The following is a 27,709-nucleotide window of genomic DNA, read 5'->3' as shown; positions in this document are numbered from 1 at the left end:
ATCAGCATAAAAAAGTGAATGGGCTTGCTTTGTACCAATGTTTTTTTTTTTATTGCAAAGCATAACACGTCTTGACACAGCCACTGCAAAGTGAAAGCTAAGCCGAGCACCGGCGCGGGGCTAGCAAGAGAACCATGAGTGAAATGATCTACTGTTTGAGTTAGCCCATGTTTACATTAGACTGTATCAGCGGATCATCAGATTAATGTTTTTAAAACGATTCGCGTGCACACAGCAACACCAATACGCGGATACGCTCGGCTCCGCAGGCATCCTGCGCTCCAAATCACTCCACCCTGAACAGCGAGTGCCCTCTGGAGGGTGCGCACTCCGGCCCTGCGCAGCTCACACAGCGCGCGAGTGAAGTGCACGAGCCACGATTCGGGACTGAGCCGCTGTGTGTGTGATCCCAGCGCATATCACTTACCACTTGCAAGTGGAAGGATGGCAAGCCTAAAGACAATCATAACTACACAATGGGCAGTATTTGCATCAGTATTTGCAGTATTTTCATACTTTTATACTCTTTAATGAAAGGTGATACAAGGCGGAAGTCCGCGCCATTTTTCAGCAGTCGCGTCACATGACCAACGCCAGCGAATCAGGAAGGTGGATGTCACAGTGACGTTGTCCAATGAGACGCCAGCTAGAGCTCAGCACAGCGTATCCGCGTATTCTCAATGTTTACACAGCACCGGAGCTGACACGATCTGGATTGAATACGTGGACCCTGGCGGATTCCCGTTTCCCGGTGTTTCCAGGCAGTTTAATGTAAACGGACAGTGCATCCGCGAAGAAAACGAGACAGATACGGTCTAATGTAAACTTGGCCTTAGTCTACAACTAAAGAGAGACAGGTTACACAGTGACGGTAGGCTTGACATGCTTGATTATAATATAAAGTACACTATTATATTAAGTTTAAGCTGTTCGTTGATAAATATTGCATTGAGTCTGATCTTTACTGTTTCAGCTCACTTAACACATTTTGTACTTTTACACTTTCTGCCTGTTGATGCGTCGCGCTGTCCAATCAGAGGCGGCCAAATTTGCATATTACAGGAAGGATTTCTGGGATAGCATTGAGTTTACAGTTCAGAGGGATCTGGCTTCTTTAGACGCTGTCTTCTTAAAACTGAATAAATATTTTAAAAGAGCCAAATTAGCCAGTCTTTTGAACGGCTCTTTGCAAAGAACGGATCACAAAGATGGCATCAAAGAGCCATAAATCCCATCTCTACTAGCGCGCCCTGCCCGCGCTGGTTCTTGGGGGGGGGGGGCGGACTCTGGCTGTGCGGGGCGTGGCATTACAGTCTAGCTGCTATCGGTTTTCTAACCAAAGTCTCTGTTCCAAGTTTCTGGCAGTTTCAAAAGCTTATGAAAAACCTACATCATGCCACAGAGTGTTAATCTCGCGATAAAAAAATTATCACCGTTAAAATTGAGTCAAGTTAACGTGTTAATAACGCGACATTTTTGACAGCACTAATATATACACATTTTGTATTGTGATATTCGAGACAATGAAATTCTGTCTCATGTCTCCTCTATAATGTTGTACAGTAAACTCCAGATGAAGAGATCAGACTCACCACAACCCAGCTGTGTCTCCATGAAGAGTGACTGGTCTATGGGTCTTCCTTTGCTATTTAACAGTGGAAACCCCTCATCTGTCCACAGGTAACATCCCATAATTCTCACAGCTAAAGTCACAGTTCCAGGCTGTGCTACACTGTCATTAGCAGCTATTTTTGATTTAATATACAGCGTCCTCCACAATTATTGGCACCCCTGGTTAAGATGTGTTAAAAGCCTTAAAATAAACTCAATTTTTATTGCAGAAGCATAATCTCACGCTGAAAATCATAAAGTAACCTTTAACTCAAGTGAATTAAAAAAAATCCCTGACTAAGAAAATTATTTTTCATAAAATGACCTGTTCCACAATTATTGGCACCCATAACAATTCCTAGAAAATAAATGTAATTGAAGCATTTCTGTCATTTCTACAGTAGTTTATAAAGTTGATCAGAGTATCTAGGAACCTTTAATGAGTAATTCATCACATCCTGTTTCCCTGGGGTATAAATATGTGACACAGAGGCCTATTTCTCTTATCTACTCTTCAACATGGGAAAGACAAGAGAACACACCATTCAAGTAAGGCAGATGTGTGTCGACTTTCATAAGTCAGGCAATGGCTACAAGAAAATAGCCACTTTACACCGGCCCATATCTCCAGTCAGAGGAATCATCAAGAAGTTTAAAACAACTGGAACAGTGTCAAACAAGCCTGGACGAGGATGCAAGTTTATCTTGCCACCATGCACAGTGAGGAGGATGGTAAGAGAAGTAAAAAGTTCTCCAAAGCTCACTGTTAGAGAATTGCATCAAAGAGTAGCATCTTGGGGTCACAAAGTCTCCATAACAACCATCAGGCGCTATCTACATGCCAACAAGCTGTTTAGGAGGCATGCATGGAAAAAGCCTTTTCTCACTTACAAGCATAAACGTGAATGTCTGGAATTCACTAAGTGGTACTGGGACCGTGTGCTTTGGTCAGATGAGACCAAGATAGAGCTTTTTGGCAATAAACACTCTAAGTGGGTCTGGTGTAACACAAAAGATGAGTATGCGGAAAAGCACCTCATGCCCACTGTGAAGTATGGGGGCGGATTGGTGATGCTGTGGGCCTGTTTCTCTTCCAAAGTCCCCGGGAACCTTGTTAGGGTGCATGGTATCATGAACTCTTTGAAATACCAGGACATTTTAAATCAAAATCTGGTGGCCTCTGCCCGAAAGCTGAAGATGAGTCGTCACTGGGTCTTTCAGCAAGATAATGACCCTAAACATGTGGCCAAATCTACACAAAAATGGTTCACCGGACAGAAAATCAAGCTCCTCCCATGGCCATCTCAGTCCCCAGACCTCAACCCAATTGAAAACCTGTGGGGTGAGTTGAAGAGGAGAGTGCATAGGCAAGGACCCAGGACTCTGGATGATTTAGAGAGATTGTGCAAAGAGGAATGGTCGAAGATCCCTCTCTCTGTATTCTCCCATCTTGTGAAATGTTATTGAGGTATTTCACCTGACGTCACAGGGTCACGTGACGCCCCGGTGTCCGCCATTTTGAACGTCAAGCTACATACTAACGCTGCAGACAGAGAGGGAGAACCAGCTTGAAAAAAAACGTGTTACAGACACCTAGAATAGATTAATTTGTCAGTAAGCACTCTATAAATAACCATGGTGTTTGCTTGTTGTGCTGTGGGCTGCCACAACAGACAGGGACAGCGTGCAGGACGCTCCTTTTACAGGTTTCTAGTGATGGGAATTTCGGCTCTTTTTCGGGAGCCGGCTCTTTTGGCTCTTCTTACTATAAGGAGCCGGCTCTTTCAGCTCCCAAATGGCTCCTGAGATTTTATTTTTGATTGAATTGCTGCAATTAACTAGTTAATTAATTACATTATTATTTATTTTTATCAATAGGATGTTTTCCATTTTATTTTTTATTTTTTGTAGCCATTGTAAAGCTTTGTAAAGTATAGCAGTGTAACAATGTTCTAACTATAGAAATAAAACTTACCAATTAATAAATTATTTTCTCACAAACATAATGCAAAACTCTGTTATATTACCAATATAAAATACACAGCTGATTTTCCCCTCCTCAGGTGCCTCACAGACTCCTCTCTCCTGCGCTCCATAGCTTTAAGCATTACACCAATTTTCGTATTTTCGCAGCTGTGAATGACATCAACCCCCTCAACCAAAAAAAGTAGGCGTACACCATGCTCCTTTTTTTCCTTTGAATGGTAATAGACAACACAAAGACGCAATCGGATAGCAACTTTTTTTGTGAAAGTCTCTCTCTCTGAGGCACCTAAGGACAAAAAACTAATTCGGCTCCCACCGAAGAGCCGGTTCCCGTCGTTCACTTCAAAGAGTCGGCTCTTTGAACCGGATCGTTCGCGACCGACACATCACTACTGGTTTCCTACTGACCCAGACAAGAGGGCCAAATGGATTGCAGCTGTGAAGAGACAGGATTGGGAGCCAACAGAGTACTCCAGACTTTGCAGTGATCATTTCATTTCAGGTTAGTTTATCAGTTAACGCAATTTTGATAAAATATATAGCAAAAAGTAAATGGGTCAGTGTTTGTTAACCCATCTGAGCAGTGAAACAAGGCAGTGTTAATTTGTCTAGGGTTGCATGTAGCAGACATCAGACATAAAACGCAATAACAAAGGCTAGAAAGAAACGGGACACAGAAATAAATAAACAGGGCTCCATACCAAGGCTGGGTACAGTGTTTGTGATAAAAGACAGATCCAATTTAACACGAATCACAGCTTACTTTCTTGTTAAAATGTGCAAAGGTCTCCACCATCTCATACCGCCTTGCACTGAAGGACTTAAGCGTGCCGTCCAAAATGGCTGTGTCACGTGACTTGGTCACGTGGGTGAAATACCTCAATAGGAGAATATTAAGTGCTGTCTTGTTGGCAAAAGGGGGTTGTATGAAGTATTAACAACAGGGGTGCCAATAATTGTGGCACACATTATTTCATGTCAAATAATTATTTCTTAATGTGTTTTTTTTTCCCACTGAATAAATGCACTTGAATTAACGGTTGGATTTTTCTCTTTTTTTTTTTTTTGCATTGTTGTCCTATATTATTTTAAAAAATATTAGATTATTAGAATATTATTAGAAGCCTAAGAACACATCTTAAAGAGGGGTGCCAATAATTGTGGAGGGCGCTGTATATTATAGTGTCTCTCATTCTACTGTACAGTTTTTATGATATAATAGTTTCTTAGTCTTTCATAATTCAGCAAGACTTTCAGAAATGCTTTTGAGGAGTGTAAACATTTCTGAAGGTCAAAATGTTTTACAGGTAATGTCTTAAATGCTGAAGCAAGAAATGCTCATATAAGCAAAAACAATATGGAATTACTACTACTACTACTACTACTACTACTGCTACTACTACTAATAATAAAACATTGCGGTTAAAATCCCGGCCCCATTGAGATCACTGTTACTTGGCCATGTCTCCATGAAAAGCGATGTGTCCAAGTGTTTCTGTAAAATATAATAGAAAATGGAGACCCTTTATATGAACACAATGACTATTTACCATAAATCACATCACTGACATTACAGCATTTATTAATAATAATGAAAATCAGCATTTTCCTCCACCTGAACTCCCACCTCCCAAAAACATGTCAGTAGGTCGACTGATCACTAAATTGCCCCTAAAATGATGGACTGGTGGATCATCCAGGGTGGAGTATAATTCTGGATCCAGTTACAGGTTTTATACCTCTGAACATTTCTGGCCGACTTTCTGAAAAATACACATCTGCTTTTGTATCCATTTAAAACACATCATCTGTTCATTCTGCATGATGGAGTGATATTCTGTTCCATCCCTAATGACCATATAGGAAGGAAAAACTGGGACAGATTTTTTTTCTCTAGTTCCACAATATTTTTGTCATGTTGTATTCAGCACTGTGCTCTCTAAATGTTAATGCACTCATAAAGAATTATTGTAGTAAAATTAGGGTTAAAGTTTAGATTGTAGGATTAAAGTGATGAAAGTTATTGTCTTTAACAGCAACACTTTTTGTTCCCAGTGATTTACAGAAGGCAGGAGACAGAAGAGAAAAGATCTTCATCACAGATACAGGGTAAGCTCAAACCCAACACCATGACTGTGACACTGACGCACTGGTATTATAAACCTCTCTGCTGTTATTTCATAGAGACTGATTAGATTATAGAAAACATACAGGAGAATAAAACAAATGCACAGTGAGAACATCATAAAGAACTATCTGTGGAAACCAGTCAGAAAAACTGTGATCTTAAACTCTAATAATTGGAGCCCATGTCTCACCATGTCTTCCTACTTCACCCTGTCACACAGACACGCCCCAGAATCTGCTGCTGGAAATGAAGTCCAGAAAAAGTTCAAATTAAATCTGATGAAGAAGTTTCAGTGTTTAAAGGGAGTGATGATAAAGCAGGAAAACCGAGTGCTCCTGAATGAGATCTACACAGAGCTCTACATCACAGAGGGAGACAGTGGAGATGTCAATAAAGAACATGAGGTGAGACAGATCGAGGCAGCGTCCAGGAGAAAAACAACAGAGGAAACACCAATCAAATGCAATGACATTTTTAAGCCCTTATCTGAAGAAGACAAACCCATCAGAACTGTCGTGACAAAGGGCGTGGCTGGTATCGGAAAAACAGTCTCTGTGCAGAAGTTCATTGTGGACTGGGCTGAAGGGAAAGCAAATCAGGACGTCCCCCTCATATTTCCACTTCCTTTCAGAGATCTGAATCTGATGGAGGACCAAAAACTGAGTCTGATGGAGCTCCTTCATGTCTGTTTTAATGAAACCAAAGAAACAGAAATGTCCAGGTTGGAAAAGGTTCTGTTCATTTTTGATGGATTGGACGAGTGTCGTTTCCCTCTGGATTTCCAGAACACAGTGAGTGTGTGTGATGTAACTGAATCAGCATCAGTGCATGTGCTGCTGATAAACCTGATCAAAGGGAATCTGCTTCCCTCTGCTCTCATCTGGATCACCTCCCGACCAGCAGCAGCTGATCAAATCCCCTCTGAGTATGTCCATCGAGTCACAGAGGTACGAGGGTTCAATGACCCCCAGAAGGAGGAGTACTTCAGGAAGAGGGTCAGTGATCAGAGCCTGGCCGAGAACATCATCACACACCTGAAGTCATTAAGAAGTCTCTACATCATGTGTCACATCCCAGTCTTCTGCTGGATTTCAGCCGCTGTTCTTGAGAGAATGTTGGGTGAAGCAGAGAGTGGAGAGATCCCCAAGACTCTGACTCAAATGTACACACACTTCCTCATCATTCAGACAAACATCATCAAAGAAAAGTACTCAAAGAAGCAGGAGAGTGATGAAGAAATGCTTCTCAAACTGGGAAAACTGGCTTTTCAGCAGCTGGAGAAAGGCAACCTGATCTTCTATGAAGAAGACCTGAGAGAGTGTGGCGTTGATGTGAGAGAAGCAGCAGTGTACTCAGGTGTGTGTACGCAGATCTTCAGAGAGGAGGTTGGGCTTCACCAGAGTAAAGTGTACTGCTTTGTTCATCTGAGCGTTCAGGAACATCTCGCAGCTCTGTATGTGCATCTGACCTTCATGAAGGAAAAGAGAAATGTTCTTGATCAGGATGAGTTCAGTTATTTGTATTTTTGGTCCTTTAAGACAATTTCAGATGTACACAGGAGTGCTGTAGATCAGACCTTAAAAAGTCAGACTGGACATCTGGATCTGTTCCTCCGCTTTCTTCTGGGTCTCTCACTGGAGTTCAATCAGAAACTTTTATGTGCCTTAGTAACACAGACAGGAAGTGGCTCCCAGAGCAAAGAGGAAACAGTTCAGTACATTAAAGAGAAGATTAGTGAAGATCTTCCTGCAGAAAAATCCATCAATCTGTTCCACTGTCTGAATGAACTGGGTGACGATTCTCTTGTGGAGGAAATCCAATGCTACCTGAAATCTGGAAAACAAAGTAAACTTTCTCCTTCACAGTGGTCTGCTCTGGCATTTGTGTTACTGACTTCAGCACAGGAGCTGGAGGAGTTTGATCTGAGTAAATATACCAGTACAGAGAAGATACCAGATGAGGTTCTTGTGAAGGTGATGCCTGTGATTGCAGCATCCAGAAAAGCAATGTAAGTAAAGCTGAATATACAGTGGGGCAAAAAAGTATTTAGTCAGTCACCAATTGTGCAAGTTCTCCCACTTAAAAAGATGAGAGAGGCCTATAATTTTCATCATAGGTATACCTCAACTATGAGAGACAAAATGAGAAAAAAAATCCAGAAAATCACATTTGTCTGATTTTTATTTTTTTTTAGAAATATGTTTATTGGTTTTCACTTTAGAAAAGACACACAAACATAAACATAACACACAACAACAACACGGCTCAGCTACATGTACAAAACAATAATTATTACAAAAACATAGTTATGACAGTTACACAGCATCAAGCAATTTCCTATTACCTTTCAAAAAATCCTTGTAACATAATATCAGACACATCCGGGTCTAAAAAATTCAAATATGGTTCCCAAACCTTAAAGAACTGGTTTGACTTTGAGTGTATTACACATGTAAGATATTCTAGAGGTACCATGCCAGACAATACATCATGCCAACCCTTAATAGTAGGCACCTTATCACTGATCCATTGCAATAGAATATTTTTTCTAGCTGCGTATGTTAGAATACAGTAAAGTCTCTGATTCCTTGACATCACAAATCTGCCTGGAAGACCCATAATAAGAGACATAGGTTCCATTTCTACCCTCACACCCAGTATCTTTTCCATTTCTGTTACAACATCTGACCAATAGCTCTGCAGTTTATGACATAACCATAGGCAATGAGTTAAAGTACCAATCTCTGTTTTACATTTGAGGCACATTGGTGACAAAGTGTGATTAAACATATGTCTGCGGTTAGGAGATATGTGCATTCTATGTAAAATCTTGAACTGTATTGATTTAGCCTGGTTACAAACTGAAATTGCTTTAGCATAGGTCCACATATCATGCCATTCATTATCTCTTATTGTAACAGAGAGCTCAGTCTCCCATTTTTCTCTAAGCTCCTGTAGGCCTACAGCTGGTAGTGTGCGCAGAACTCCATAAAGTAGTCTAATAGACATCCTCCCATATGTTCCAAACAGCACTCTCTCCAGGGGAGATGTTTCACAGTTATCAGTGAGAGTTGTACTTTGTAATATATAGTGTCTTATCTGTAAATAACGGAAAAAATGCTGCCTGGGAATATTGTATTTCTCAACCAGTTGACTAAATGACATTATCGTCTTATTAGAGAATAGATCATTTAACATATATGCCATAGCCACTCCAAAGCTTAAAGCCAGCATCCATCAATCCTGGTTGGAAATCAGGATTGTTCAAGATGGGGGTGTAAATTGATGTTAGTTTTGACCTTCCTTCAAGCCTACGGGCTAGTCGCCATGCCTTAATTGTATTGAGGGTGATAATATTATCACAGAGTGATTTAATTGTTTTAAAGTTTTTGATGAACAACAAGTCCCTTAATGGGTATTTAGGTAGAGAAGTTTCCACATCTAACCAGACAGACCCGTTGTCGACAAAGAACCAGTCATAAATATATCGCATATGGGCACATATTTGATATTTTCTAAAGTTCGGTAAATCTAGCCCACCTTCAGAATGCGGCATCTGCAAGGTAGTCATCTTTAGTTTGGGTTTGCATTTGCTCCAAATGAATGCACTAAGCCAGCCATTTAGCTTTTTCACAACTGCATTTGAAAACAAAATTGGAATCTAGGCAAAGTATTCATTTTAATCATAGCAATGCGTCCTAGCCAGGAGATTGGTAATGAACTCCAATGCTCCAGATCTTGTCTCACCTTCTCAAATAGTGGGACAAAGTTGGCTTTGTACATTTGTTGAAATTCAGGGGTTATGAATATACCTAGATATGTAAAGCCCCCTGGGGAACACTTGAAGGGGAAAGAAGGCAGCACATTAGGAACTGACTCAAGACTCCCAAGTGGCATGGCTTCTGATTTTGTCAGATTAATCTTATATCCAGAAAATTTACTAAACAAGTCAATAACATTGAGTAATATGGGTATTGATGTTTCCGGGTTTGCAATATAGATCAAGACATCATCTGCATAAAGACTTATCTTATGGTCTATCTTGTCTATTTTTAAACCATGAATAGAAGGTGTTGTCCTTATGGCCTCTGCCAATGGCTCTATGACCAAGACAAAAAGAAGGGGGGACAGGGGACAACCCTGTCTAGTACCTCTAAATACAGAAAAGTTGCCAGACCTGATACCATTAGCTAGAATAGCTGCTTGAGGGTTATCATATAGGACCTTAACCCATCTAATAAAATTATCTCCCAAATCAAATTTGTCTAAACAGTAAAATAAATAAGACCATTCAACTCGGTCAAACGCTTTCTCTGCATCCAGAGAAAGCACCAAACCATCAATCTGCCATCTTTTAAAAACTTGAATGGTATTCAGAAGATGCCTGACATTGTTAGAAGAGTTTCGTCCCTTAATAAATCCGGTTTGATCCTCCTTTATGATCTTTGGTAATAAACCCTCAAGGCGTGTGGCCAGAACTTTTGCCAAAATCTTTGTCAACATTTAGAAGGGATATGGGCCTATAGGAGCCACATGCTTCTGGACATTTCCCTTTTTTAAGAATGAGGGAGATATTTGCCTCTCTTAATGTCTGGGGCAATTCGTTTTTTGAGAATGCATCATTAAACATGCTAACCAATGGATCCACTAATAAGCCAGAGAATTCTTTATAGAATTCAACACAGAACCCATCAGGTCCTGGGGCTTTCCCATTCTGTAGTACTTTTATAGCATTAATCACCTCTTCTCTGGAAACAGGGGAGTTAAGAATAAGCTTATCCTCTGGTGATACAGTGGGCATTTCCAATGGAGCAAAAAAATTATCCATCAATACAGATACACCACATGGTTGCTCTGAAGTGTAAAGATTATGGTAAAATATCTTAAAAGTGTCATTAATACGCTTATTCTCATATATGAGATTGCCCTGTGCATCAACAAGGGCTGCAATGGTTTGTCACTCTGCTCTTTTCTTGGTGAGATAAGCCAGATACTTTCTAGGTTTGTCCCCATGTTCATACATCCTTTGTCTAATAAATCAAATTTTGATCTCTTCATCTTGTGTTAGAAGATTAGCTAAGGTTATTTTTATTGCATTTATTTCTGCCATAATAGCAGGGGATGGGGATGCTACATAAGCCTCTTCTTTAGTTTTGAGTTCCACCATTAACTTATTTTGCTTCTCCCTTTTTTGTTTTCTTTTACTGGCTGAAAAAGCAATAATTAACCCTCTAGCAAACACTTTAGTAGTTTCCCAAAGTAAAGCTGAGTTATCTGTGGACTGGGAATTAGTAGTCAAAAAATACCCAAATTCCGTAGTGAAGTAATCAAGAAATGTTTGATCCTTCAAAATAGATGTATTCAGTCTCCAGCATCTCACCCTACTATTCACTCCTTTAATGGAGAGATCCAAAACCACTTTAGCATGATCAGAAATCAAGATGCTGCCAATAGAGCAGGACAGAGCTCTGTGCAAAGAGAGCCTTGATAGAAAAAAGTAATCAATTCTAGTATGACAGCCATGGGGAGCAGAAAAAAAAAGTATATGCTTTATCAGTAGTATGAAGAGCTCTCCAAACATCTACATATCCAAGTTCCTCACAAATTGCACTGAGAGCTTTAGTTTGTGGTGAGAGAGGCATAGCTTTAGGGGGGAGCCTGTCCATCATTGGGTTTAATAAACAATTAAAATCCCCACCTACAATGGCAATAGCTGACTGAATAGCAGAAAAATCCAAAAACACTTTTGTTATGAAGTCCGAAGAGTGAGCAGGAGGATAGTATACATTCAAAATAGAGATGGTCACGCCCTGTATAACACCCTTAACAATAACATATCGGCCACTTTTATCTTTAACACAATCCAGTACTGAAAATTGTAAGTTCTTCTTTACCAATATAGCTACCCCTCTACTCCTTGAAGTGAATGAAGAGAAGAAAACTTGTGCAAAACCTCCCCGCTGCAGTTTTAAATGTTCTTCATCATTTAGGTGCGTTTCTTGTAAGAGAGCAATATCAATATTACCTCTTTTCAAAAAGGTCAAAATTTTTCTTCTTTTAACAGGATTATGAACCCCTTTTATGTTCCATGTACAAAGGCGCAATTTATCATTTGACATATTGTCTGACTTTAACCATAAGCTTACACAAATAATAACCTATACTGAGCATGTCATAAAACGTTAAAAAAAAAAAATGCATTCACTGAGCCAAGAGAGAAACACTGCTGATAGTGTAACAAAGAACTATCATACAAAGAAAAACAAGTCCAACTTAAAAGTTCACGGGGGATATCCCTGCTACCTAACCTGCAGGGAACTCTAAACGTCATCCTCGGCCAGCTTAAATAGCTTGCCATCCAATCCTCATCTCTCACCATAAGTAAAGCCACTATTGAGGCGCTTTTAGCCTACACAACAACAAAAGAACCCTCAATAAGAATAGTAAAAAAAAAACACCCAAGAAAAAAAAAAACATTTCAGCACACTCACAGTGGCTAAACAAATAAAATATACGAGTTTTCGTTAACGTTAAGCAGGGAGGTACTACTTACAAATTTACCAGGCTAATCAGTGTCCACTTTATCATCCTCAGACTCATTGCTCTGGCTCGACCTAACGTTACCTCTGCGTCCCTCCTCCAGCGACTGTACAAGTAATGCGGCATCTTTAGGAGAGTTGAATCTCGTCTGTTTTCTGTCCAGTGTCACCCTCAAAGTAGCCGGATAGAGCAATGCATATGCCACGTTAAGTTTCTTCAGTCGTGTCTTCGTATCATCAAATGCCCTGCGCCTCCGTACCACTTCAGCCAAGAAGTCATTGAAAAAGGAGATCTTGGGCTCCCTGGATGTAGAGCCATCCTGATCACGGGATCCTAGCCACCTTGCCGCCTCCATTACTTGCTGTTTGTCTCGAAAGTTGTGGAACTTCAAAATCAGTGGCCTTGGACGCTGATTCGGGCCGAGTTTTGGTGCCATGGATCTGTGAGCTCGGTCAAGCTTTACGCGGTTGCCTTTCGTCGTCATTTGGAGGTGTTCGGGAATCCATGTTTCTAAAAATTTCACTGGATCTTTCCCTTCTGAATCCTCCGGTAAGCCAACGACACGCACATTACACCTGCGACCCTGATTATCCAAGTCATCGACATGTTCAAGCATATCACGAACCTACTTTTCAAGTGATGCTATCCTAGCTTCTGAGGCTATGGCCGCTTCCTCAGCATCGATGATTCGTTTTTCAGCCTCTTCGATGTGTGTGGCAACAGCTTGAATTTGTGAGGTCTGTTCTTTAATGGCATCTAGTACGGTGGAGATTTTCATGTCGATAGCTTTCATGAGATTATCTGATAAATTATCCAAAGCCTGGACAATGCTAGGTTCCATAGCGCTTGTCGTCATTTGCTCACCTCTCAGGCTAGATTTCGCAGGAGTATTCTTTGTTTTTTTCATCAATTTTTTGTCCATAGTCGATTTTTGTCCAAAATAAGTGTCTAGGTTCATATTAGGGTACCTCCCTCGCAGTTATTTCGTATGTCTTTTATACAAACACGTATTTATATAAAAAAAGATAAAGATAGCCACTGGAGCTGCCGAACAGTGCTGCTCACTCTACGACGCCATCTTGTTCCCCCTACATTTGTCTGATTTTTAAAGAATTTATTTGCAAATTATGGTGGAAAATAAGTATTTGGTCAATAACAAAAGTTCATCTCAATACTTTGTTATATACCCTTTGTTGGCAATGACAGAGGTCAAACGTTTTCTGTAAGTCTTCACAAGGTTTTCACACACTGTTGCTGGTATTTTGGCCCATTCCTCCATGCAGATCTCCTCTAGAGCAGTGATGTTTTGGGGCTGTCGCTGGGCAACACGGACTTTCAACTCCCTCCAAAGATTTTCTATGGGGTTGAGATCTGGCACTGGCTAGGCCACTCCAGGACCTTGAAATGCTTCTTACGAAGCCACTCCTTCGTTGCCCGGGTGGTGTGTTTGGGATCATTGTCATGCTGAAAGACCCAGCCACGTTTTCATCTTCAATGCCCTTGCCGATGGAAGGAGGTTTTCACTCAAAATCTCACGATACATAGCCCCATTCATTCTGTCCTTTGCATGGATCAGTCGTCCTGGTCCCTTTGCAGAAAAACAGCCCCAAAGCATGATGTTTCCACCCCCATGCTTCACAGTAGGTATGGTGTTCTTTGGATGCAACTCAGCATTCTTTCTCCTCCAAACACAAGTTGAGTTTTTACCAAAAAGTTCTATTTTGGTTTCATCTGACCATATGACCATCTGACCATTTTGACCCCACGGGGTGAGATCTTGTGTGGAGCCCCAGATCGAGGGAGATTATCAGTGGTCTTGTATGTCTTCCATTTTCTAATAATTGCTCCCACAGTTGATTCCTTCACATCAAGCTGCTTATCTATTGCAGATTCAGTCTTCCCAGCCTGGTGCAGGTCTACAATTTTGTTTCTGGTGTCCTTTGACAGCTCTTTGATCTTGGCCATAGTGGAGTTTGGAGTGTGACTGTTTGAGGTTGTGGACAGGTGTCTTTTATACTGATAACGAGTTCAAACAGGTGCCATTAATACAGGTAATGAGTGGAGGACAGAGGAGCCTCTTAAAGAAGAAGTTACAGGTCTGTGAGAGCCAGAAATCTTGCTTGTTTGTAGGTGACCAAATACTTATTTTACCAAGGAATTTACCAATTAATTCATTAAAAATCCTACAATGTGATTTCCTGGATTCTTTCCCTCCATTCTGTCTCTCATAGTTGAAGTGTAACTATGATGAAAATTACAGGCCTCTCTCATCTTTTGAAGTGGGAGAACTTGCACAATTGGTGGCTGACTAAATACTTTTTTGCCCCACTGTAACTGTTCTACTGTTCCACTGTTAGAAAGAGAGAAACTGAAAGCACTTGAACAAATCTGCACTTTGGGACAAAATCCACAACTCCATTACTCGAGTGAAAGTAAAGATCCTCCTGGTCAAACGTTATTCAAAAATACTTTTTTTAAGGATTCATTTTTCTTTTGTTTTCTCATGTCAAGGTGTTGGATTGTTGCCACGATGCATTTACAGAATCTAATAACTCAAAAACAACCTAATGAATGCAGTGACTTGCTTGTAGATCCTGTAGAATAAAAAGTGTGTAGAATATGATACAGAGCCTGTAGAAATTGAGGGATAACAGTTGCATGTAGAATTGAATAATACTGAAGGGCAGCTATTAAACATGTGGAGACCAGTTGGTCATTTAAGGAGAAAAACATTTACATGGCAGCCAACTAACGAGACTTACAAAGAACAAATTTCCAAAAGTGAAGCAAATAATCACACAGAATTTTATACTTGTAGTTTATTTACGATGTTTACAATTTACACCACTGTTGTCGGCTCCAGTGTCCAATAAACACAGAGGGGTGGGGTTTTTTTCGTTGGTTTTGCACATAAAAAACATTCACCGTGTTTAGTTTGAAAATCTTTTTCTTCACATCTTTGTACATTACATTTCACTTATAACAAATTTAATGATGCAGACACTGGACCAATAGAACCATGTGGAGTTTGCAGTCATACAAAATTATAATTAAAATCTTTACTGTTATTATGACCTGATAAAAGGTTTTATTCAAGTGGAAAAACAGACTTTCACAGAGAACTCATTAGAAACACCATTCTTATTTACTTTTATGACATTATAATATAAATTTATTACATGCTAATATCAAGTCAAGTCAACTTTATTGTCAAATATGCTAAACATGCTCGACATACAGCACAGATGAAATTTCAGTCGTCTCTGACCCACGGTGCAAACAGGCAATGCAATAAATAAAAATAGAATAATTGAAAAAACAAACAAACAATATAAACAGTATAAACACTCTAGATAAGAACTAGACGTATACTAAACACTCATATACACACATATATATACACGCGCGCGCACACACACACGTAAATTGGTGCAAATAAGCAAACAGTCAAGGGCACTTGAGGTATAGCAGGTAAACATGAAATAAGCAGTATAAACAAACTAGCAGCTGTTAAGATGAGGTAGTGTGGAATAGTGCAAATGAGCGAGGTAAAGTGAAATGTGCGGTCCCTGAGTTCAGTGTGTTAATGAACGTTGAGATGTGTGTGTGTTGGGGGGGAACTGTGAGGGTGACATGTCAGATGCTGAAGGGGGGGCAGGGGGGTGTGCGAGCAGAATCTGTGGCGGGGGCAGAGGGGGGAGGAGGGGCAGAACAGGGAGGGAGTTGAGCCTCCTGACTGCCTGGTGAAAGAAACTGTCCTTGAGCCTGCTGGTTTTGGCCCGGAGACTCCGCAGTCTCCTCCCCGACGGCAGCAGACTGAAGAGGCTGTGAGATGGGTGGGTGGGGTCCAGGGGCAATTTCTCAGAGACAACAAGGGAAGCCGAGCTTCCCCTAAAATTCTCTCCCCAAACTGCGGCATCTACGACGTTGAATTCTCATTAAAACAATAACTTGCATCGCATAATATATGCCCAAGATTGTATTTACGTTCATAACTATCCTGTAACTTATTTGAGTGATGTCTGATGAACTTGCAGTTCGCTATGAGAATCACCTTTGCTGCCAGGCTGTAACCAGCGTTGCAAGATACTGCTGACGTTTTCCAGCCAAAATATGTTCAAAACCCGCCAAAATCCACTTAAAACCGCCCAATCTGGCAACACTGGCTGTAACCTTTCTTATTTCAATGGGCTGTATGGCTGGCAGCCGGGTATCCGTTGCAGTCTATGAGAGGGCTCTGAACAGCCAATTTCGGCTAGTTGTTATTGGTTAAAATCGACAAAATCGTCAATTCCAGGGAAGCCGGGCTTCTCTGGGACTAAACGAGACAGTGGGAGGGGCAAGAAGCCGGGCTGATGAAGGATTATTGGAGGTAGTGTTTGAAAGACATGAGGAGGGCGGGCTCTGTACTTCGGCGTCGGCGAGGAACACGGAAGCATGATCAGTCAGTCCCTAGCGGATGTCGAGAAAGTGTAGTCGTGTGCCAAAGTGCTGTCCGAGTTTCTTTTCATATAAACGTTTCTTCTCATTGATGTCTCTGTACATTACTCTGTAAATAAATGTAAATATTACTCGTTGTGCTCCGTTAACTTTCATCCATTCTATCAGTTTGATCATTCGTGAATTCACTCGTTTATTTCATTTGTAGTTCAATCTGGTTGTAGGCTAGCTTGAGCCTTATTGGGATCTGCAGTACTAGCTGCTAACAGAAATTGGTGAAGTCTCTGGAAAGCACAACCAGCTAGTATGATAGGGTCACAGACCATTTTCTGGAAAAGGAGCGGAGGGCAGAATTTGTGTATAAATAGTGTGCATCATATAATGTTCATGAATCTGAAGTGTGTATATTGTTCAGTAATGTTAAGAGAATGGTGGGCTCTGTGTTATAGGTTATACCTGGGTATAATATTCAAGGTTCTGTGTGTTGCATAGTCTACCTGGTTATGGATTTCCAGACTGTGTTGCAGAAGATGTTCAAGGATGTGTTGCACAGCTGGGTGTTGTGTTAAAGACTCTGTGTTGCATATCAGGGTATGATGTTCAAGGCTCTTCATTGAATAGCCAGTGATTTTTGGATGTTTGATATTTTTGATTAAGGATATGAGGCACTAGCCTGGCAAGCCAGACTATAACATGAAAATGTACAAGCAAAAATACTTTCTGCCACTAGGTAGGGTTGTCTAGTTCACTATGCTAATGGGGCACACCTTTCTATGCTTTGATATCCGGCCTACAGGTTTTACGATGAATGCGTAAAATGGGCTTCCCCTGTATTAAAAACCAGCAGCCGCCACTGGTGGGGTCACCTGCAATCCTGATGGCTTTGCGGGTGAGGCGGGAGTTATAAATATCCATTAGAGAAGGGAGAAAGACACCAATGATCCTCTCAGCTGCTCTCACGATGCGCTGCAGAGACTTGCAGCAGGACACGGTGCAGGCGCCGTACCACACGGTGATGCAGCTGGTCAGGATGTTCTCGATGGTGCCTCTGTAGAATGTGTGCATGATGGGGTCCGGGACTTTTGCTCTCCTCAGTTTGCGGAGGAAGTACAGACGCTGTTGGGCTTTTTTGGCCAGTGATTGTGGTGGTGTTGCTCCAGGACAGGTCTTCAGAGATGTGCACACCCAGAAACTTGGTGCTGCTCACCCTCTCCGCTGCAGCACCGTCGATAGATAGTGGAGCATGCTGGGTGTGCGCTCTCCTGAAGTCCACAACAATCTCCTCATCTTCTCCACATTCAGGTGGAGATTGTTGTCCTTGCACCATCTGGCCAAGCGGCTCACCTCACTCCTGTAGTTTGTCTCATCACCATTGTTGATGAGACCCACCACAGTCGTTTCGTCCGCAAACTTAATGAAGAGATTAGAATTGGATGTTGGTGTGCAGTCGTGGGTCAGCAGAGTGAAGAGGAGGGGGCTTAGCACACATCCTTGGGGGGGCCCCCGTGTTCAGTGTGATGGTGCTGGAGGAGTTGCTGCCGACCCGTACAGTCTGTGGTCTCCCCGTCAGGAAGTCCAGCAGCCAGTTGCACAGGGAGGTGTTGAGTCCCAGCTGGTCCAGTTTATGAATGAGCTGCTGAGGAATGATTGTGTCGAACGTTGAGCTAAAGTCTATGAACAGCATTCTGACATACGAGTCTTTTATCTCCAGGTGGGTGAGGGCTGAGTGGAGGGCAGTGGAGATGGCGTCATCGGTCGAACGGTTGGACTGATATGCAAACTGGAAAGGGTCCAGGGCGGAGGGGGAGGGCATACTTGATATGCTGCATGACTAGCCGCTCGAAGCACTTCATGAGGATGGGAGTGAGTGCGACAGGGCTGTAGTCATTGAAGCAGGAGGGAGACGGCTTCTTCGGGACCGGGATGATGGTGGTGGTTTTGAGGCATGTGGGGACAACAGTCTGGCTCAACGAGATGTTGAAGATGTCTGTAAAGACATCTGTGAGCTCCTCGGCACAGTCTCTCAGGACACGACCAGGAATGTTATCAGGGACCAGGAATGTTATCCTGATATCGTTTATAAATTTAAATTCTTTTTCCCGTTGACCTTCACAGCTTTTGTTCTTTTCCCTGCTGTAGCTCTGTTATTTATTGATTTCAGGTCAGACAGGGAGAGACAACACACAGACCCCATTTACACGTAGCCGGGTATCTATAAAAACGGATATTTATTTATGTGGTTGCACCCATCATTTACACATAAATGGAGGTTTCAGTCACTGAAAATGGCTGCTTTCGAAAACTCCGGGCAAAGTGGAGATTTGGGAAAACTCCGTTTTCATGCCTGTGTGTAAATAGTGGAAAACGGAGTTTTCTCAGTGTTAACTGAGAAAACGGAGTTTTAGCATTGTGATCTGACTGTCCCTCCTCCTTGGCTTTCAGATCTCTGGTTGGCTTTCTATTTGTTTGACATGTTTTTGACAGGCTTCCCTGGCTGTTTTTGAGCATTGTGTAAACGGAATTATTTTCTAGTACGGGGAGGAGAAGATGCCCGTTTTCATAAATACATTAATATAGCTTGTCTATTATGCAGGCATACTTAGGCTAATAATAATAATAAACAGTTTTTGAATAATGCTCTCCTACTTTGAGTGTGGAGACAGAAACACACCAGGAACCTCCCATCTCTCAAAACTCTTCCCAGAGTTGGGGGTAAAGATTATGCTGAGGTCTATGGGGTGCCAAGTGTCACCAGGCCCATTTCATGGATGAAATGCATTTCGTCCATCACAGAATGCATTTCGTCATCACAAAATGCATTTCGTCCATCACAGAATGCATTTCGTCCATCACGGAATGCATTTCGTCCATCACGGAATGCATTTCGTCCATCACGGAATGCATTTCGTCCATCACGGAATGCATTTCGTCCATCACGGAATGCATTTCGTCCATCACGGAATGCATTTCGTCCATCACGGAATGCATTTCGTCATCACGGAATGCATTTCGTCCATCACGGAATGCATTTCGTCATCAAGAAATGCATTTTGTCCATCACGGAATGCATTTCGTCATCAAGGAATGCATTTCATCCATCACGGAATACATTTCGTCATCAAGGAATGTATTTCGTCCATCACGGAATGCATTTCGTCATCAAGGAATGCATTTCGTCATCAAGGAATGCATTTCGTCCATCACGGAATGCATTTCGTCCATCACGGAATGCATTTCGTCCATCACGGAATGCATCTCGTCCATCACGGAATGCATTTCGTCCATCACGGAATGCATTTCGTCATCAAGAAAAGCATTTCGTCATCAAGAAAGGCATTTCGTCCATCACGGAATGCATTTCGTCCATCACGGAATGCATTTCGTCATCAAGAAATGCATTTCGTCCATCACGGAATGCATTTTGTCCATCACGGAATGCATTTCGTCATCAAGAAATGCATTTCGTCCATCACGGAATGCATTTCGTCATCAAGAAATGCATTTTGTCATCACGGAATGCATTTCGTCCATCACGGAATGCATTTCGTCATCAAGAAATGCATTTTGTCATCACGGAATGCATTTCGTCCATCACGGAATGCATTTCGTCATCAAGAAATGCATTTCGTCCATCATGGAATGCATTTCGTCATCAAGAAATGCATTTCGTCCATCACGGAATGCATTTCGTCCATCACGGAATGCATTTCGCCATCAAGAAATGCATTTCGTCCATCACGGAATGCATTTCGTCATCAAGAAATGCATTTCGTCATCAAGAAATGCATTTCGTCCATCAAGAAATGCATTTCGTCCATCACGGAATGCATTTCGTCCATCACGGAATGCATTTCGTCCATCACGGAATGCATTTCGTCCATCACGGAATGCATTTCTCCATCACGGAATGCATTTCGTCCATCACGGAATGCATTTCGTCCATCACGGAATGCATTTCGTCCATCACGGAATGCATTTCGTCCATCACGGAATGCATTTCGTCCATCACGGAATGCATTTCGTCCATCACGGAATGCATTTCGTCATCAAGAAATGCATTTCGTCCATCACGGAATGCATTTCGTCATCACGGAATGCATTTCGTCCATCACGGAATGCATTTCGTCCATCACGGAATGCATTTCGTCCATCACGGAATGCATTTCGTCCATCACGGAATGCATTTCGTCCATCACGGAATGCATTTCGTCCATCACGGAATGCATTTCGTCCATCACGGAATGCATTTCGTCCATCACGGAATGCATTTCGTCCATCACGGAAGGCATTTCGTCCATCACGGAAGGCATTTCGTCCATCACGGAAGGCATTTCGTCCATCACGGAAGGCATTTCGTCCATCACGGAAGGCATTTCCTCCATCACGGAATGCATTTCCTCCATCACGGAATGCATTTCGTCCACACAAGACCTTTGATTGTGCCATTTTTCCAAATTATCTTTTATGACCTGTTTGCACATTTTGCGTGACCAGTAGGCTACACAAGGTGGCAGTGTTGTACAAGGTTTATACATGTCTATGGGCCTACCCCATCCCCATTTATGTGGCTCGGGCACATGCGTTGCACTCTGGGATATGGCCGCCACGTGGCCAGTGCACCGAACGTAAACAAACCATTCATTGAGCATAGTAAAAGACACAGGCGCAGAGGACAAGAATCAGAGTTCGAGAGAGAAAGAAATAAAGACAAGTTATGTAAAAATCAATGAAAGGATGTGGGATTTACCAGGACACGCTGAAGAAGGAGGCCAAGGACCGATATGGATTTGTTCAGGAGATGCAGGTCATTAAACCCACAAACCACACCATCATCAGGTCAAAGGTAAGCCAGACTGTGGTCTACTGTCTCAAAACATTCTTGTCCTCTGCTCAATGAATGGTTTGTTTACGTTCGGTGCACTGGCCACGTGGCGGCCATATCCCAGAGTGCAACGCGTGTGCCCGAGCCACATAAATGGGGATGGGGTAGGCCCATAGACATGTATAAACCTTGTACAACACTGCCACCTTGTGTAGCCTACTGGTCATGCAAAATGTGCAAACAGGTCATAAAAGATAATTTGGAAAAATGGCACAGTCAAAGGTCTTGCGTGGACGGAATGCATTTCGTGATGTACGAAAGGCATTCTGTGATTGACAAAATTCATTTCGTGATCTACCATACTGCATTCCGTGGACGAAATGCATTCCGTCCGACGAAATGCATTTTGTGATGGACGAAATGCATTTTGTCCGACGAAATGCATTCTGTGATTGACGAAATTCATTTCATGATCTACCATACTGCATTCTGTGGACGAAATGCATTTCGTGATGGACGAAATGCATTTCGTCCATCACAGAATGCATTTCGTCCATCACGAAAAGCATTTCGTCCATCACGAAAAGCATTTCGTCCATCACGAAAGGCATTTCGTCCATCACGAAATGCATTCCGTCCATCACGAAATGCATTCTGTGATGGATGAAATGCATTTCGTCCACGAAATGGGCCCGGTGACACTTGGCACCCCATAGAGGTCAGCATGCCAACACTCATCAGCACCGGAATCCAAGTCAACCTCACTGAGGAGAAAGAAGATGAAGAGGAAGGCTTAATGGACAAAAATGTCCAGGTTGAGGGAGGAGGTACGGCAAGCACCAGGGAGAATCTCAGTAGGGCCCTTTTTGAGCTGGGCATGGACTCTGATCCTGAATGGGAAGATAGTGATAGTGAAGATGATTAAGAGGGAAATGGGGATAAAACTATTTAAATGTATTCTGAAGTGCTGGTAGCATTCTGGACTTTTGTTGAATGATATTTAACTTTTATTTCAGAGTATTTTTATTTGTACACTTTAGGTTATATTTTTGTCGCTCTGACTGTTATTCAACAGGTTATAATTATCTGCAACCTCAGTTTGTCAGTTGAACGCAAGAAAATAAAGATGATTTACTGCCATTTTACTTTGTATTTGAGTAAAGTGAATAAATAAATGGTCTGTGGAAAATACATTTAATCCTGGGAACTGCGTGCACAGGAGTTTATTTTGTGTTTACTACCCCCCCCCCAGCTGGCTACTTATTTGTCATGGCTGGCTAGTATGAGCCTTATTGGAAAGCCCTGACCTGTTTGATCATTTGTGTGAGTTTATTATGTATTATTTTATTTCCTTCAGTATCAGTTGTGAGACAATTAAATGGGGAAGCGCTGAAGCTCTGGTCTCAGTGCTCAACTCAGAAACCTCCAGTCTGAGAAAACTGCATCTGACTGTGAAGACACTGGATCTGTCTTGGAATAAACTAGAAGACTCAGGAGTGAAGCGTCTCTGTGCTGTACTGGAGAATCCTCACTGTAAAGTGGAGACACTGAGGTAAGATCATCTCTCTGAGAGTCACAATAACTCACTAAAGCAGCAGTTAATAGGTGTATACAGGGCAAGTCCAGGCCAAAAAGACCCAATATTTTGAAAATTGGTTGCAGCAAAATTTTTATTTTAATGGTGGAATTTACTGATGAAAATATATGTAAATCTAAATTAGTTTTAAAAATTTCAGTTTTCTAGACCCAGATTTCTTTTTTTTTTTTATTTATGCCATTTTGAAAAATTACTAAATTAGACTAGAATGTACCCCCTAAATCCTCACCAGGGATTTTTGGGATTTTACATGCATTTTTCTCAGCTTCTAGGCGACAGAGAGGTTTGAAATTTGGTAAATTAGCTCCCTACACTGCAAAAACTAGCCATCCTAATATAAGGAAAAACATAATAAATTTGAGAACATTTAGACTATAATTAAGTGAAATAATCTGCCAGTGCAGTAAGATAATTACACTTGGTAAGACATCTTAGAATAAGTCGGTTGCAATCTAAAACTAGGTTTAATAATCTCAAAACTGGTGTCTTGTTTTCTTCTAATAAGAAATGCTAGATCGTTTCAACTATTTTCAAGATATTTTCACTTGCTAAGATATCATTTTTTGCAGTGTACATGTTGGTAATTTGGTAGGTAAACACAGAGCCGTCTATCTATAAAATCCTGGCCATAGGTACTTCCTAAAAATGCTAAAAATTAAGAAAAACGCATGAGTGAGTGGGGTTTAGGGCCCTAAAATTCTAGAAAACAAATGTATTCATCTCCTATCACTACCTGGTCTTATTATGAACCAGATTGCCTGGTCACTTATATAATGGGAGCTCTCAAGATAGAATATTTCCAGAAATATAGCAGATTCCATTACATACCCCACAAAAGTATCCTATCGTTAAGATCCTGAATGGAAATGAAGCACAGGTAGCACAGGTCTGCAACTTGGTAGTTTCATTAATTCAATCATGACAAACCTGAAGTGTCATCGTCTTGTTATTTGTGCATCATTCTCTTTTTTTCAATCCCAAATCATCCATTTTTATGCCCTTGAATTTGTTGTGTGTATAGATGAAAACAGACAGGAAATATCATCAAATAAAAAGTGATTTAAAATGCATGTATATAATTTATAATACTGGTGTATACATGATCTATGGAAAATTATAAATACTGATAAGTCTCTTTCAGAAATGCAGCTGTAAACAGACAATACAACCAATATCAGTCATGACAAACATATGACAGGCCTAGACATTAAGCATTTACCACTGGTGGCCCATTGGGTCAGAGGAATTGAAAAGTTACTGGCCCAAATGGAAAATGTGGTGGCCCGAATGCGCACGGTACCCGAACCACGGCTGCCACAGGCAGCCGCTGCAAACACCACAGGTGCTTGCACAAAGAGGGGGATCTGGGGGCCCTCCCCCGGAAAACTTTGATTTTTCAATTCATATTCATGCATTTTGGTGCATTTTAAGGTGAAATTAATGAAAATAAGATTATTCAGATTTTGCTAACATAATTATATCTTTGTTTGTTCACATTGATATTTTATTGTTTGCATTTCATTCTATCAATTTCTTAGTTACATTTAAAAATTTCCTTTGTTCTTGTTCTCTGTTCGTTTAACACATGCTGTTGATTACTGTTTTACATTAACAATTGTTTGTATAAGTTTTAGAATAAGCTAGGTTTTGCCTCACCATGCAAATAACTTGTTTATAGAATAAGCTTTGCCTGTAACCCACCCTGTGTGATGTCGACATATTTTCCTTTTTTGTCATGGTTTCAACTTTGTAGATATTGAATTCTCACCACTGTAGATATTCTTATAGAAATAGAGGTACAATTAACTTTTTATATACACCTAATAGCCACAAGACACACACAGGCCAGTCCCAAGTCTGGATGAAAGGTGAGGGTGGCATACTAACCCTTATCATGCTGGATTTAAATGGGCATTTTTATTGCCCATGAAGAAGTTTTATTTCTTAATTAATAAAATATCATGAGAATCATTGACAAACCATATATTTCCTGAAAGGGTGGACTTTGGGGAATAATCTAGTGAGATTTTTGCAAAGCCTTACCTGCTCGGGGGTGATTTATAACCCTAATTACCTGTTAATTAGCTCATTAACAGGTATGCTCAGGTGAGTCAACAAGGGGTGAAATGTTGTATTTTTTAAATAAGACAAGATATAAACACCAGATTTTCAGGATATGTCCTTGGGGGAACTAGTAAATTTTTGCAAATTCAGCTCATTTGCATAAACCATTGCCATGGCAACAGTAGATAGCCTAGCAACTGGGGGTATACTGGATTTAGCATGGTCTGGTTGTGCCAGAGAGGGTCAGAATAGTTATTTTTGTTGTAATGAACTAATGTAGACCTAGTTTGGCTATTTTGATAGATTTCATCATCTTTGGATATTTGAATAATATAATATATGGGATCAGATCTAATTTACCACATTATTTTATCTGTTCTTCTATTTCAGTCATAGCAACCAACATTTATACTTCATTCTTTAATCACTAAAAGTTGATACACGTGTAGCCATATTTCTTGGCAGTGTATCCTGAAATTTTGATATTAATATACAAAGTCTGAACGATTTTACACCATCTGAAGCTAAAGCGCGTGCGGTGAAATGCTGTTTTACGATTCGGCGAGTTGTAAACCGAGCGTGACGTCGCGCGCTCTGATTGGCTGCCGAGTTCTAAATGAAGCCGTTGGTTAACACCCGATAGTTAATTTATGCTAGATCGCATTTAAACTGTTGACCTGGCCTTTGGCCAGGTTGGGGAGCGTGGAGTTTGAACATATTTCTATTTGAATTTCACCGTTCTGATGGTCTCCTTGCCGCAACCGTCTTCGTCGACAAGATGCGATTTTCCCACCAAAATGACGCTTCCGAACAGCGCCGAACATCTCCGAAGTTGCACGAAGACGACACACTCCTGCCGCGGAGCGGAGCGGGATGAAAACAAAGATGGCTGGCCTCGTATCGAAAAGGTGCATTTTACGAACAATTTCTTCACAATTCTGGGTAAAATATTAGTAATAAAATTTAATTTGTATCGAAAACGTACTGGCCCGCCTGGGCCACTGTTTGGCCAAATTTAGTGGCCCGAAAGACGTAAAAAACACCGCCGGGCCATCGGGCAAGTGCTAATGGCGAACCCTGTATGAATAGGCGAGTACTGCATCTGTGATCTTAAATGACTTTTTCCTGGTCAAGTATATAGTTATTTGTGAACTGTATAGAATACATGTAACAGCAAAAACAACAAATTCGAGGGCATTAAAAATGGATGATACACAAATAACAAGATGACACTTCATGTTTGTAGTGATTGAATTAATGAAACTACCAAGTTGCAGACCTGTGCTTCATTTCCATTCAGGATCTTAAAGATATGATTATTTTTGTGGGGTATGTAATTGAATCTGCTATATTTCTGGAAATATTCTATCTTGAGAGCTCCCATTATACAAGTGACCAGGCAATCTGGTTTATAATAAGACCAGGTAGTGATAGGAGATGAATACATTTGTTTTCTAGTATTTTAGGGCCCTAAACCCCACTCATGAATGCTTTTTTCTTAAGTTATGGCATTTTAGGAAGTACCGATGGGCAGGATTTTCTAGATGGAAGGCTCTATATGTTCCTTCCAGATTAACAACATATAGAGAGTTAATTTGCCAAATTTCAAACCTCTGTGTAGCCCAGAACCTGAGAAAAATGCATTTAAAATACCTGGCGAGGATTTAGGGGGTACATTCTGGTCTAATTTCAGTAATTTCAAAATGACCTAGTTCATTAAATACACAGAATACAACCCCGGAATTTATCAGTTCATATTTCACCAGTATCTATTGCCAAAAGCTCTCACAAAGAAAATCAATCTGGTGCTGCAACCACCATCTAGTTCAGGGGTGGGCAAACTTTTTGGTTCAGGGGCCACATTGACTTTTGAAATTTGCCAGGCGGGCCGGGCCAGCACCAAATTCATACATATCGAACATAAACTGGAAAAGCTTTAGTGTTATTGTAAGGCCTTCACTGACAGAGACCCAAATGCAGATCAGATTGACATTTATTTTAATTCTCAGTCAACAAAGGCAGAGCAGAAAAATGTTTGCAGTTCAATTGATTGGCACTGGATCCATCCAGAAAAGTAACACACACACACACACACACACACACACACACACGTGACAGTAAGAAAAGTAGCACACTTAATTCTTAAATTACATCTTTGAGCTGCGAGGATGAGTAGGATGCCAGTGTATTTGTATATTTGTATCATTTTATACATACAACTAAATTGCATATCATTAAATTGAACTAAATTACATATCAGTACATATCATTTTTGTACATTTCACTGAACTCGTAGATTTACACCTGAGTGTTTTTTTTTAACCATCCACTTCCAGCTTGCCAGTACAACCAACCACCATTAGTAGGAGAGGTACCACACCATTCCAAAATGTTTGCAGTTCAACAGTTTGGGTACCACACCATGCCAACATGTTTGCAGTTCAATGGTTTGGCACTGGATCCATCCAGCCCACAAAATCAAACAAAACAGCTCAAGAAAGCAAAAAACTCCAAACTGGTT

The 27,709-nt window shown here is 41.1% G+C and overlaps 1 protein-coding gene across 3 annotated transcripts in view; it reads left to right on the top strand.

The window, feature by feature from the left end:
- The window catches only part of LOC132870666 (NACHT, LRR and PYD domains-containing protein 3-like), a 67,766-nt gene that overhangs the window by 14,559 nt on the left and 25,498 nt on the right, over nt 1-27,709 (top strand). For all 3 annotated transcript variants that reach the window (XM_060904423.1, XM_060904425.1, XM_060904424.1), the window contains exons 3-6: nt 1,564-1,680; nt 5,653-5,706; nt 5,946-7,733; nt 22,885-23,079. In XM_060904423.1, the coding sequence (XP_060760406.1) occupies nt 1,564-1,680; nt 5,653-5,706; nt 5,946-7,733; nt 22,885-23,079 (2,154 nt within the window). The remainder of the gene's footprint in view (nt 1-1,563; nt 1,681-5,652; nt 5,707-5,945; nt 7,734-22,884; nt 23,080-27,709) is intronic.

The sequence above is a fragment of the Neoarius graeffei genome, chromosome 22 (assembly GCF_027579695.1).
Source record: "Neoarius graeffei isolate fNeoGra1 chromosome 22, fNeoGra1.pri, whole genome shotgun sequence".
Taxonomy (NCBI): Eukaryota; Metazoa; Chordata; class Actinopteri; order Siluriformes; family Ariidae; genus Neoarius; species Neoarius graeffei.
Note: the sequence above shows the minus strand (reverse complement) of the source record. Positions and strands in the feature narration are given on the sequence as shown.